This window comes from Limulus polyphemus, unplaced genomic scaffold (genome assembly GCF_000517525.1).
Source record: "Limulus polyphemus unplaced genomic scaffold, Limulus_polyphemus-2.1.2 Scaffold1061, whole genome shotgun sequence".
Classification (NCBI taxonomy): domain Eukaryota; kingdom Metazoa; phylum Arthropoda; class Merostomata; order Xiphosura; family Limulidae; genus Limulus; species Limulus polyphemus.
In genome coordinates this window covers 315171-329368 of record NW_013666671.1, presented here as the reverse complement: position 1 = coordinate 329368, position 14198 = coordinate 315171, and the positions used below count along the sequence as shown (strand labels likewise).

Sequence of the window (14198 nt, the reverse complement as noted above, 5' to 3'; positions counted from 1 at the left end):
GATCAGTCTAGGAGGTGTCACTCATAGAATGAAAGTAGTCTTCTCTGATCCAGGACCTGGAACCAGTATCTTCAGGATGGACATACTGTGTAGTTTGTCAATCAGTTTTGCCTATGCAATGAGAAACTGATGTTCCACAGGAAATCCATCCAGTGCTGCCTGACCAAGCCCAGAAACAGTGGACTCCATGAGTTTATGTAACAAAATAATTATAGTACCTTCAAGTACACAGATGGTGTTCCGTGATATAACTTGGACAAAGTCTAGTGCATCTGTACCACATAATGTGGTCACAGAAGCCATGCATGAAATAAACTGTGACGATGGACAATTGGCTATCCAAATGGACAGTGAAGTGGCTGTAGGCATAGTGAGTAAAGTGGAAGTAACTGATACTGGCGGTAATGCTAGAATTGTGTCTGTTGCACTTTTGTCAAAGGCATATACGAGGCTATGAACACACCTGAATTCATTAGTTGACAATTGAGTTAACAATCTAGACCAAATGAAGTTAAAGTAACTCACTAGGAAAACACTGTATTTGTGGGACCAGATGGCCAATGGAGTTGAACAATAGTGATACAACATCACATAGACACAGGTGATGGATGCCAGATAAAGCAGTCATCATATCGACTTCCATGGAGCATTAGGGAGGTTGTAAGCACTGAAATACAGCAGATGCTGCAGGACTGATTCATACAACCTTCAGATAGTACTTGGTTGTGTCCAATAGTATTTGTCAGGAAGAAGGAAAGTATGCATGTATTTTTGATGGGCAAACTAGGTAAGTCAAATTGATGCATCTCTCTTACTGTTTATAGATGAATGTCTGGATGCATTAGAAGGCTCCCATTGGTTCAACACACTGAATGTGATGTCTGGATACTAGTATGTTGAGCTGAACAATGAAAACAATGCTAAGATTGTTTTTTTTTTTAGCATGAGAGATGGATATGATGGATTCCACATCAGGCCATTCAGTTTGTAAAATGCACTAGCTACTCCCAATCGGCTGATGGAGCTTAAACTCAAGGGACTGCAGTGGGAGAGATGCCTGGTCTATGTCAATGATTATTAGGTGTTTGACTGAGAGCCCGAAGATGGTATTCCAGTACATATGAAAGGCAAGTTTCAAATTGAAACCTGAGAAGTATTCGCTCATGCAAAGTGAGGTGGAGTTTCTTGGTCCCATTGTGGGTACAGGTGGAGTCTCAAGAGACCTGACTAAGGTAGCTGCAGTAAGAGATTGACCTTGACTCATAACAAAGGAAGAAGTTTGTAGTTTCCTTGGTTCCATGTCATACTACAGACAATCTGTGGTCAACTTCTATAACGTAGTAGCACCATTGTTGACTCTCATTAAAGTGTAAGTATACTTTGGATGATGCAAAGAATGTATTCAGGCATTCTGATCCCTAAAGCTTCCTTTGGTGGATGCTCCAGTGTAGTTTTGATTATAATATGTAGTTCAAGAATTTTGTCCTGAAGTAAGTGTAATTCATTGTTAAAGGGTTTGTGATGTCTTTCAGAATAATGGAAAAGTTGATGTGTTTTTGAATATTTTATTGGATCAAAGGCTTTTGGCTTGAAAATTAAATTTAGCTGTTGGTATGAGGACAAGCCTGACATAAAGAAGAGAGGAAAAGTGCATTATGCAGGCCTGTCATATATTTTATATCTGCACTTTTTTTATATTGTTTGTATGTGGTTTTGGCATAAACACATGGGTCCAGAAAGTGGTTGCTTTGTTTCTTTTTATCTTTATAGTTAGTAATGTTTATTCTGCTCAAAAGGATATTGCAGTAACATGTAACATCTGGGTTGAAAGGATTAGCATTGTAATAACCTTTACTGGTTCAGTTGATTTTGTCTAAACAACACAGCTTACCAAAGCTGTGAGAGAACAAAGATCACAAGGTGATGCTGTGGACTGGACATAGAAACCAAGCTTATCTGTGGCATTCAGTTGGACTTTCTTGGTTCAGTTCTACTAGGACATTGTCAAGTAAAGACTTACATCAAGTATATTGTGTTTATTTCTACAGAAATCAATTCTAATAGAAAGAAAGTCATTGGACTAAGCACAGCCTAATAGAAGCACTTGTATTTTATATGCACAAGTATGTACCTTGTGTTTTCTTTTTTGTTTGTCAAATGGTAAAGACCGTTTTAATTTTTACCAACATTGTCCAGTCTCATTATTTTACACACACTAGGTAGACTCGGTTAAGTTATACAATCAGAATCAGTGTTTTTCCTGAACAAATCTGCACTTAAAAGCAGATCTATTTATCTGACGCTTCTCAAGTGATCTGCAGTTTTTACCTGAAAATATCAAACTCGTATTTCTGGAAGATGGAAAGTATACCCAGAAATTCTACAAAGAAATGCATATACCTTTTCACATCACTTTAAAAAAGTCGGTCATTACATTTCCCAACTTGAAAACAATGAATAGATGTGAATATTAATTTCAGAATGAAAATATGTATGATTAACAATACAGCATCATCTAATGTTTAGGGTAATTGTAATTTTGTTTTGAGATGGAGGTATTCTTTGAATAAGTATTAATGGAGTATTTTTTCTTTTAGTGTGAATCTATGTTTTATTTTTTAAGAGCTGATGGAAGCTTTTCAAACTCTTGTACATTTCTAATTTTATCTCTTGGAAAGGAATAAGAATGAAATGTTTGAACAGCCAGTGAGTTCCCAATCACTAAGTTTGTTTGTTGAATTTCATGCAAAGGTAACCCAACATTATCTGCAGTAGCCATCCCTAATTTTGAAGTCATAGACTAGAGGGAAAGTAGCTAGTCAACAACACCCACCACCAACCCTTGTACTATTCTAATCATATAGCAAAATTTGACCATTACTCTTATAATTCATACATGGCCATAAAGTATGAAGTGCCTTTTTTTACTTCCAGAAACTGGGTGCAAACTACAATTCCTCAGATCCACAGTCAAAGTATGCTAACCATGGGGCTATACTAGGGGTCCAAATTTGAAGAAAGGGTTATTTCTTCATTGTCATAAAATGAGCCATATAATGTTACCATCATTAGAAGTGTTGTTCATTACTGCTACATCAAAGATACCTGGAAATGGCTTATTAGAGTTTAGGCCTCATTAACCATGAACTGGTACTTCAATATATAATTAAAATGGTCCTTACTTACTTACTATGCAAACTTGTGACTTTTTTTTTAGTAGCATTTACATAATAAACTTCCACAAATAATAATAATAATAAGAAGAAAAACAAGAGAGAGGTGCACAATTCACATGATTGAGTACTCTGAACAGTTTTTAACTATTGGACATCTTGCCTTGAGTGTTATGTTATGAAAATGTTTCACGTCACTTGGGTGTGCCTTCTTCAGAGACACTGTATTTTACCCAAAAATAGCTTTTAAATGTGATAACAAAAGTTGTCAAGATCACTGATGTTCTTATTCTTTAGTTAAACATGAAGTGGCCAAAACAAACAAAAACTAGACTGTCTTGTACAACTTTCCACTGTAAATACTGTTTATTTTATCCTCAATTTATTACAACTTGTGAACTACACTGCACTGACAGAATATTTAATGGCAACAGCTACATGTTCGGTTAGTTTCAGTTTCAACCACTTTCTTGTAAGCAAATTCTCTGTCTACTCATCCCTAGTCTTTCGGTATAATTTGAGTTTCTGTATGGTTATGTTAGCCATTATAATTCTGATTAATTTAACAAAATAAACATGATGGTGATGCTGCCCTTCCTAGCTATTTTGACCAGATGTTTCCACATTAACACAATTTTTTTATACTTGTTTAAGTCTTCAATTTAACATAATTTTGATCACAAATTACTTAATTAGAAATGTTTCAAAAATGTATCCTCACAAGGTTTGTATGACACATGTTCAAGATAAAACATACCTAAAAACAATGATATACTATGTATGATATCACTAACTGATAGTTTTGTTTTGATTAATATAATATAGCGAAGAAATGGCTGAAAGGCATAATAATGTGTGTGCGTGTGTGTTTGTCTTGATAATCTGTAAGTTTGTATGAAAATAAAATAAGCAATATATGAAGTAAAAAAACAGATGTTTTAACCCAAATTTTAATTACTAGCTGAATTAACTACCAGCAATTGAAGGTTACATAATTTTTTGATTGTAAATATACACATTATACTGTTAAAAGAAAAAAATTCACAGGTACATATTCTTACAGAACACTTGTATCTTTATATAATAACCAGGTACACATAGGAATGCAAACAGTATTTGGATGTTGCAGCCAATACTTAGAACAGAGTGGAAGCTTTAGTCACAGAAATTATATACATCAGCTTCTTTTGGCATATTAAATTTTCTTGTGAAAACTTCTGAACTACACAAATTTAAATTTGCTAGTAACATTCTAAGAGAAAGAGGCAATCCATAAAATGTTACTTTTTTTGTTATAAGGTTATAAAAACAGTAGGCTTCATAATACATTTTAAAAATGCTCAACAGATGTGGCAACTGTTATTCACCAGATTTTTACAACTAATTCTCATTGAAATGCTACTTTTTAATTATTACATTAATCATCTTTACTGTTGCATCAAAATGAAACAAAGGATTCTATGAGGGAAAAAAGCTACAAGGTTTAATCTTTATAAACTTGTGTGTTTAAAATGTTTTTAAATTAATTTGTATATAAATGTTTCCAAATATTATTCAGAATACACACTCAATAAACTGCACATTCTGACTCAAAACGTAAAGGCACTAAAATTTTTTTTTTCATTATTATTCTTATCTAAACAAGGTAGTAATTTCCTTGAAACTATTATACAGAAAATTACGTTGTACATATATGTTCGGTAATCAACAATTACTTGTTAAAATCATGAGTATTATAGTTTTGGTTCAACAAAGAAACTGGTGATAAATATAACAACATAATTTTTATATTCTGATGGTCTATCCAATTATCAGTTATTGATTTCAAAGAAGCTGAAATAATGGCTTTGAGAAATAAATTATTTAGCCTGTAAAGTATAATCATACAACACTTGGTTGATTATACTGCATAAAACTTTTTTTTAATGATCTAAAAGTGAATTTAGTTTTAAGCAAATATACAAGGCATTCTAACTAACTATTTGAGATGCTTTTCCAACATATTAAAACAGCTCATTAAAAAACTTATACACACACATACAAAATACAAATTCCCTTCATGCCTGGTTGATTACTTAACCCAACCAAACACTGTGCTACACTGACACTAAAAGGTTTGTGTGAATTCAAGAAATACCCAAAATTCAAGTTTCATATCAACTAAAGTTCAAATAATGATCATATTTATTCAAAATCTTCCCTACCACACAACAAATGTTTTAATTATCAGATTGTCAACCTGTGAATGATAATGTTTCCTAGTTCCTAAATAGATCAAGTAAATGCCCAGTTCATAAAAGAACTTTACACATTAATATCACTTATAGAATAGTACAAGTTTCATGTGTTGCAAGTTTTAAACCTGTATATTCCTTTCTCTGACTGTTAAAATAAACAGTAACCTTTTTTTTTAAGGAGAGATAAAATACACAAATATTTTAGCCTTTTGTACCATTTTCCAATGGCACCAGCATTATAATTCCAACAATACCACTGTACCATTAAATGTTGAAACCACATGATGCAGATGTATTTGATAAATGCACATCATAAAAAAATGAAGAGAATAATATGAATTTTAACAAATTGATCTACTACTCATGTCCATATACAATTAAAAGACAAATTCAAAATAGTAAATGAAGATTAAAACTTGGCAGTATAATGATGGTCATTATTGTCCAGCTTGGTTCATGATACTTATTGGAAACAAGATTTTAGTTACTCTACCTTAGGTGAAAAAAATAATAATGTATGTCCTATCTAATTAGTCAATTTACATTATACTTAAACACTGTATAAACTTTAAAGAAAAGTTAATACAATCAAAAACTTCCCTGTTTTAGAATTATCAACTGTCACACACAAAATATTTAACATCTTTCAGTTTTCCTTGTCATTTCCTTTAGGTTTTTATCAATTTTTTTAATTAAAAGAAATTTTACCATTCTTCAAAACAAACTTCAGATTAAACTTGGTGAATATTTTATATAGTTTGATTTTTTTTTTAAATATAATATTTAATTATTATTTTTTCCCAAGAGAGAATTTATTGAAAATTCCAAAAGTGCATTCATTCAGCTTATTTGCCTTTTTAAAATTTCCCTTTCTGATAGAAAAAGAAATATTTTGACTTCTTGTTTATTGAAATAACCCTATACTTGTTAAGTATGATAATACTTCTTGATCTGATCTCAAAATTTTTGTACTAGCAGCAGAAATGGTAAATATTAATAGATAAGATTAGTGAAACTCAACAATATTTTGAACTTTAAACTGAAAATAAACCCTTACTACACTAGGACCTATCAAGGGAATAGCCACTACAGTAAGTACAGTTAAATACGATGCCAATGTTAGTTTTTGTACAGAAAGTAACCTCTGAAAATTACTAATGAATAGTTTCAAACTACACAACATTCAGAAAATTAAAAGTTCTTGCTAACACTATAGTATGTATTGCTTTTAACCTGCTGTCAATTGAGAGTATTCAAATATTTTATTAATTAACTAGCAATGTGGTTTCACTTTCCAAAGAAGGGAATATTGCAAAGGAGAGGATTGTATTTACTGTAAAACAATTCCCTGTTTAATCAGTTTATAACTTTTGGCATATTTTACTGGATAATAACCACACAACTTTTAATTGTTTTACTGAAATCTTAGCAAAGAAGAAATAAATCTCTCTCAAGATCGTGAAGTTTCAAGAGAAGTTTTTTGTGGTGTGCTTATGGTTTAAAAAAGTTCATAGTTAAACAATGTTGGTATAATGTATATGTGTTGTCTATTAATTTTTCAAAACAGTTTTGTTTACTTTTCAAGCCAAGATGCAACACTAGAAGAGTCATTCAAGTTACAGAAAAAAAAGAGATTAAAAATATGATAACGTGCAAGTCTAAAACTGACACAAAAACACTTGTTACAGTATAAGATGTTAAATAGATGCAAACTGAAAATATCATGTTCACAGGTAAAATACAGGAAAAGAAAGTTGCATAAATAAAGTCTTTAAAGATTAAGAAATTACTTAGGTTATAGTGTGAGAGACTAACAAGATGCAAGTCTACAGATGACGAGAAATATTAACGTTGTAATGTGAATCTAAGAGGATTAAAATTTAGAAATATCACATAACATTACTAGAGGTTACTAAACGAGAGAGTACCACAATACAAGCATGGAAATATTGGGAAATATTTTGTTTGTAAAAGGTACATAAACATCTGATCTTGCCATGAAATGTTCTTGTTTATTGCATGTTATCTGTTTATTTCACCAAAAGGACTATTAAGAAACTAGAACTTTTATATTCTCTATATGCTTAAAAGCAAACCAGATAAATATCTTGGACAGACCTAAGTAAATGTAATTTTTTTTTTGAGTTTGTCATATATTTCTGGGAATAAATTTTAGAAAATTATTAACTTTGAAACTAGTTGTTTAGATTAGTTCTAATGGAAAATTAAAAGCCATTCTTTAATACTCTTTTTTTTTTCTTTTAGGTTTAAAAAGCAAATGGATTAAGATGAAGTTGATTCCGCTACTATTGTTAAAAATTGTTGGATTTTAATGCTTTTAATTTCAAGAAAATCTTTATATCACAAGCACAATTGGGTCTAATGAACATTATTTGTTATAAGACCAAAACAGTGTATATCTTTCTTAAATTTAGTTAACATATTTACAACAAAGCCTAGAAACCTATTTAAGCTCATCTCACACTATAACAATAATCAAAAGTCAAAGTTAGGCCTTTAACAACATCTGGTAACATTGTACCCAATATTAAAACTCTTTACCAAACAAAACTCGCAACAATTGAGATCTTGCGTAAGAACATAAAAGTGAATAACATGTAACTTCATATTGTCTAAGCTGTTCAATGTTTTCATCTTAGACAACAAAGGTTATGTATGAATACACCAGGCAAAAGTATCAAATTCTGAACTTCTATGCTCCTCTTTTTCTTTATCCCAAAACTCAATTATATGTGTTAATAACAACGTTATTCATAATAGGAAAATATACTTTCCTTCATATATTATCCTTCTGAAAGTGATGAAAAATATATTGCTTGTATGGCTGCTTTGAAACTATTTTGAAAAAAAAATGGCTTGACTGCTAGGTTCAATGCTAAATTTACTTAAGATATACTGTAAAGTAATCCTAAAAATGTCACAATTTGTGTATGTGTGAGTATTTGTTTTAAATTTTCAATCAGGAGCTAAAAATTTACAAAATTTTATTGAAGGCATCAAAAACATTTTTACTTGAATTATTTTTTGAAGATTACCTGACGTTTAAATACCTGGTTTTATAAATTGGTTATTTGTTATCATTACTACTTTCTTTTCACATAAATCTATACAATAGGCTATCTGCGCTTTGTTCACAATGGGGAATCAAACCACAGGTTTTAGCACTGTAAGTCTGTAAACTTACCACTGACTCACCGGGAGACTTCAGTAACCCATTGACTGCTGGTTTGCCGTATAGGGTACGGTTTGCTACCAGCAATTGAATGCAAGTGTGCTGTATACAGTGTATGGCTCGCAAAAATTCCACGAGCTTTTAAAGGGTTAATTGGAATGATTTTTCATGTTCATGTAAGAACTTGCATTTTGAATGATTTTTAAAATCAAGATCCCCCCCCCCCAAATAAAACTTTGAAAATGCTCACACATTCTTTTCCTGTGTTTCTTTAAACTTTAAAATAGTTCTTGAAGTTACAACTAGGTTAACATTAACCAGTCCAAAAGATCATAAATAATTTCTCTTATTTTAGAACTTGCTTAGTCCATAACGCTTGTTAAGTAACCAAATTAAAATTTATTAAAGGTAACATTATAAGTAGGTAAAAGTTTTGTAAAAAAAAAAAGAAGAGAGAGAGAGAGAAAAAATAAAATGTTATATTTTCACAAAGCTCTCATTTCATCTGTTCACAGAGATACCCTTCTCATGAAACAGCATTATTAAACACACAAGACTTGGAAGTAATCTTAACATTATATCCCAACTAGCATTAAAGTTTATCCAATAAAATACTTTAAAACACTATCAAAATATCGTTCTTTATTTCTTTACATTATGAGGCCTCCACCAATGTGCTTAACAAACACTATCAGGAGTCCTTTACTATACAACAAATGCTACTTTATCTGTACAGCCATACATTTAGACATTTTATAAGGTATCAAAAACGTAACCAATATATGCGTCATAAATATTTAACAAACCATATTTAACGGTAAATGCTGAAAGAAGTGAGCAATATTGCTGCAAACAACAAGAACACTGTCAGTATAATCACAGCTGGGGCAAATGGGTCTGAGAAAAATGAAGATGAAAAACAAATGGCAGGTGAAGACAAGGAGTATGAAACAAGCCTCACCGAGAGCTGCAACTTTTAAGAGGCAGGTAGTGGGTCAGGTATCCCTTGGAGCCTCCAGCATTGACAAGAGAAAGTTGTCAATGGGTGTATCATTAATTAGCCTGAAGAAAAACAAGTGTTCTAGGCAGGTAAGACCAATGCTTCTAAGTGCTGGGAGTCGAAGCAGTAGCTTTGCAAAGCGACCCTGCTGATCAGGGTATGTTTGCTTACAGTATTCCTCAAGTGCTGCATACACTTTTTCTCTCAGAGACTCTACTTGCTGTACTGATTTCAACTTTTTGGCCTCTGGAAAAAATAGAAATAAATCCAGTCATTTAGAGTACGAAAAAGTATTTAACAAAAAATAAAATGTTTGCTTTGTTTCCACCTTTTTCTATTGAGGAATTTTCCAAATGAAAACATTTTTTATGCTCTTATTTTGCAAGTTTTGTTAAGTTTGTAACCTATAAGAAGTTATTAGATCTTACTTTTTTGTTTTCCACTTCTTAACAACCCTTTATTGGCTTTTATTACCACTTATACTCTGTTAAGTAGTTCTGATTATGACTTATGATGTTCTTAATTAGCATGAGTATTAAAAATGTAAACATTTAGGAAGTTTAAGAAACTGCTCTTTTGATGGAACTCCTGCAAGATACTGAAAGGTTATAATGACAATATTTCTGGTAATACCACTCAGCAGAAGGTTCTATTCTTGTTGCAAGATATTACAAACTAAACACTACCATTTACATAATCCTCTAGAAAACATATTGTTAAATAGTAACAACATTTTTCTGTTCATCAAGTTTATCTTGTTCTCCTTCTTCTTCTTTTGGGTAAGTATCATCTTCAATTTGTAATCATTGAAGAAATTTAACCTTCTCCCTAGGAATGGTTCTCTCTAGGTGAATAAAGTTACCTCACATTAAACTTCCAATGTAACTTATTTTTGAAGTAAAAAAAAATTAGAATCTGAATGAACACTATTCAAATAAACATACACACAAAGTAATAGGAGGGGATATGTACTTTTGAAAGGTGTGATAACAATGTGGTATCCCCAATTTTACATTTCTGATGAGCAGGATTTAACTCCAGGCCTCTTGCATGCCAGACCACTGCTCTACTAGCAATAACTAATAAGGTACATTTTTAACACCTGAAAGTACTACATCACCAAAGCTGTAATTATTTTTCTTTCTGACTTAGAAATTGATTTAAAATGTCTAGCTTGATTAGAAAAAGAAATGATATTGAGACTATTGTATACATAATTGTTAGCCTAATCAGTTGTGTACTGGTCTGGCATTGTAGCAAGCCAAGTTTAACCCCTTGTAGCCTAACTTATAACTCTCGAGTACTTTAAACACACACTATCAGGTTTGTATAGGGGCTGGGATTCTTTTACAGTAGGTGTCTGTGACTTGTTAGAAATAAATTAGAACAAGAAATGGACAGCAAACTATTCATTTGTTTTAAAATAATCTATATTCAAAACAAGTCAAACATATGTACAAAAACTCATTACACTATTGGTTATCACAGTTGTATCCTGAACCTCAACTAATTGTCTCTTTTTTCATCAAAGTCCACACAGGCGGGTTCAATTACTTTAGAACACCCTTTGACAAGAGAAATTCTTCTTTGTCTCTGTTGTTATAACACCACTGTGAAACTCACTTTAGATGTCATCCATTATGGCTAAATTAACAATTGCACAGTCTAACTTCAATTTTTCTAACTTACTTCTTGCTTGCTGTATCTACATGTATTTATAACACACGACAGAAAAATCTAGAACTATCTAGCCCTCTAGTAGTAACAATATTACACATAACAGAAAAACTTGGAAGCTTTGAGTAAGATGACATCAACAATATTACTAAAGCCTAGTACAACAATTAAATTGCATACACAATGTATGACTCGTACAGAGTTACATAACAAAACTTGTCACAACTATCACTTGTAAAATAATCAACTTTTAACATTTTTGTTATTAAATTAAATACTAAATGAACTAAATAATAACTCTTATACTAAACAGTCTTGTATATTCAACACACACACACACATAATTTCACTACTCTACAAAACACCACAAATAATATGCAGTTTTGAAGTCAATGCAATTTAAGTACGAAAACTGTTTCTTTACCTTAAGGGAAATTGTATATACTAGTAGAGACCCACAAAACATTTGTGGTTAAATTTGTATCTTTATTGCAACAGTACTTCTTTAAATACAAGATTTCTAGAATAATACAAATTAATTGTAATCATAGATACCGAAATGTGTAAGTCCACACACACACACACACATATATATATATATATATATATATATAGGCTTTACTTTATAAACCCTTAAATAATGTTAGGCCTAAGTTCGATAAAGAGATAAATTGACACTGTAACCTATGTACATTTTTTTAACTTTAGTTTAGTTAGGGCTAAACTTTACTGTACTTATAACTATCAATGAATAAACTTATTCTACGACATAATGTCAGACCTTCTTGAAAACTAAGCTTTTAATGTTGTACAAAATTGTTAGTAAAGTATATTTACTTTTGTTATTCCTTCATTCATAGAGAAGTTGTAGTGACTTTTCACTGAGTTTGCAGCTCTCTGCCACAGGCAGGCTGGCTGTTGTCAAATGCATAATGTGCCTGCACGGTTTTTCTTGGGTAAAATTATTACTGTGTATGCTTATAATGCATACTGACAAGCAGAATTATGGTATGATTCTAATTTGGTATTCATTATATATTTTGTATATGTGTGTATTTATATTTACTGATTTTATAATACACATGATAATAAACTAAGTATTTACCAATTTTTAGTAAGTTTTAAATATTCATATGTTTTCTAACCTCCAATGACAATAACTGACGCTATCAACCACCCTTGTTTTTTATTTCTAAGGGTTTAGCAGTTATCTTCCAAACATCTGACTGAATAAATCATACCTGAGATAAAGTTAATTTTAATCAACATATTTTGAAAAACAATTTCCTGAAACACAAAATTACATATAAAATCATATGCTAGTTTAAGTTAGTAACTTTATGACAGTATGGTTCTAAAATCAACTTGCACAACAGAAAACAAAACTACTCCCATAAATGGCACACAAAATATAAAACTGACTAGTAAGCCTAATACTTAGTATAAGTGTTAACAAAATAAAGAATATGGTGGTCTTTAGACTTTTCTTGTATAAACACATAACCCTTTAATAAATGTCTGATCTCTCTTTCATAAATTGGTTCAGTAGTAAGTCTAAGGACTTTTAACACTAAAAATTGGGTTCCATACCTGCAGTGGACATAACACAAATATCTTATTGGGCTCAAGAACAAACAAACAAATCTTCCATAAATTAGAGTAAATACATTTTGTACAGTGGGCATACCTGGATTAAACAAAACAATTGCTCGTAAGCAACCTAACTCGGTCTTGTCCATTTTCATCTCTCGCATCTTGGCTACCAATTCAGTAAGTACTCTGTCAAAGATCGCTCCCATTCCTGCACTATGAGCACTATTTCTTTGTACTACAAGCCCTGTTGCCAAGACAATCCCATCCTTTACAGAAATAGATCGATGGGAGAATGCTGCAATCAGTAGTTCATTCCAACCTGTACAAACAGATTTATTAACACAAAGAACTCCAGTATGTCTATTAAAAAACACAGCAAGTAAGAAAGATTGACTATATTTTACACATACCAGTTTTAGATGCAATATTGTCAATAAAACTTAATATAAGGAACTTATAAAAGAAGTTAATTAAAAGTTTTTCAATTCACATCACCTACTTAAAATTATCAATAAAGTCCATATGGACCCCATCAGCTTTCAAACACATTTTTCTACATGGTTTTATTTGTTAGAGGGTCCCTAATAACATACACGTTACATAAGGAAAAATAACTTTTACTTAAAGGTACTTTAAAAAATGAGTTTTAATAATTGTTATTTGCATATTTAAACATTTTTTTGTTAATTTATACATAACAGCACTCTCCATACCAAACGTAAATAACTGCCATTTTGTTTCTGTTAATTCCATTGACCTGAAATTAGTATTATGTTTTTTTTTAGGTATTCATGATGTAATACATAAATACTGACATTTTATTACTAATCTTGTTAGTTTTCTTTACTCAATATTGGTAATTTGCAGTTAACCAATACAAAAAAAAAGAGAAAGAAATGGTTGAAAAGAGAGTTGTATGCAGATTATGTGCTTATACTTTTAAAACCAATACATACTTTGACGCCTGTAATGCTATCCCATAAAATAGCTTAACACAACAATAATCATCTCGCCAAAACCTATGCTTGCCACACTTTAGCCAGTTTGAATTTGAATGAGGTCTATCATATAAGATGTTTATCACTGTACCACAATATACTCCAAGTGTTAGGTCTGTAACCTGGTTCATGCATCTTAATCTGTGCTATGTTTATTTTCAGCTACAAACTTTTGTTACTTACCTTTTGGCCATTTCTATCCATTTTTCACCTACACTACTAAAATCACTTTTATTTACCCACTAAACTGAATTTAAAAATATACTTTATGTTTTAAGTTACTGATAACGTCAGAATGAATATATATATATATATATATATATATAT

General features: G+C 31.2%; 1 protein-coding gene across 1 annotated transcript in view; it reads right to left on the bottom strand.

Annotated features, from left to right (window-relative positions):
• Window positions 1-4090: 4090 nt before the first annotated feature.
• The window catches only part of LOC106461938 (retinoic acid receptor RXR-alpha-B-like), a 40406-nt gene continuing 30298 nt past the window's right edge, over window positions 4091-14198 (bottom strand). The window contains exons 7-8 of the mRNA XM_013921805.2: window positions 12968-13192; window positions 4091-9849 (exon numbers count right to left, since the gene is read on the bottom strand). Coding sequence (XP_013777259.1) covers window positions 9599-9849; window positions 12968-13192 — 476 coding nt within the window. The 3' untranslated portion in view covers window positions 4091-9598. The remainder of the gene's footprint in view (window positions 9850-12967; window positions 13193-14198) is intronic.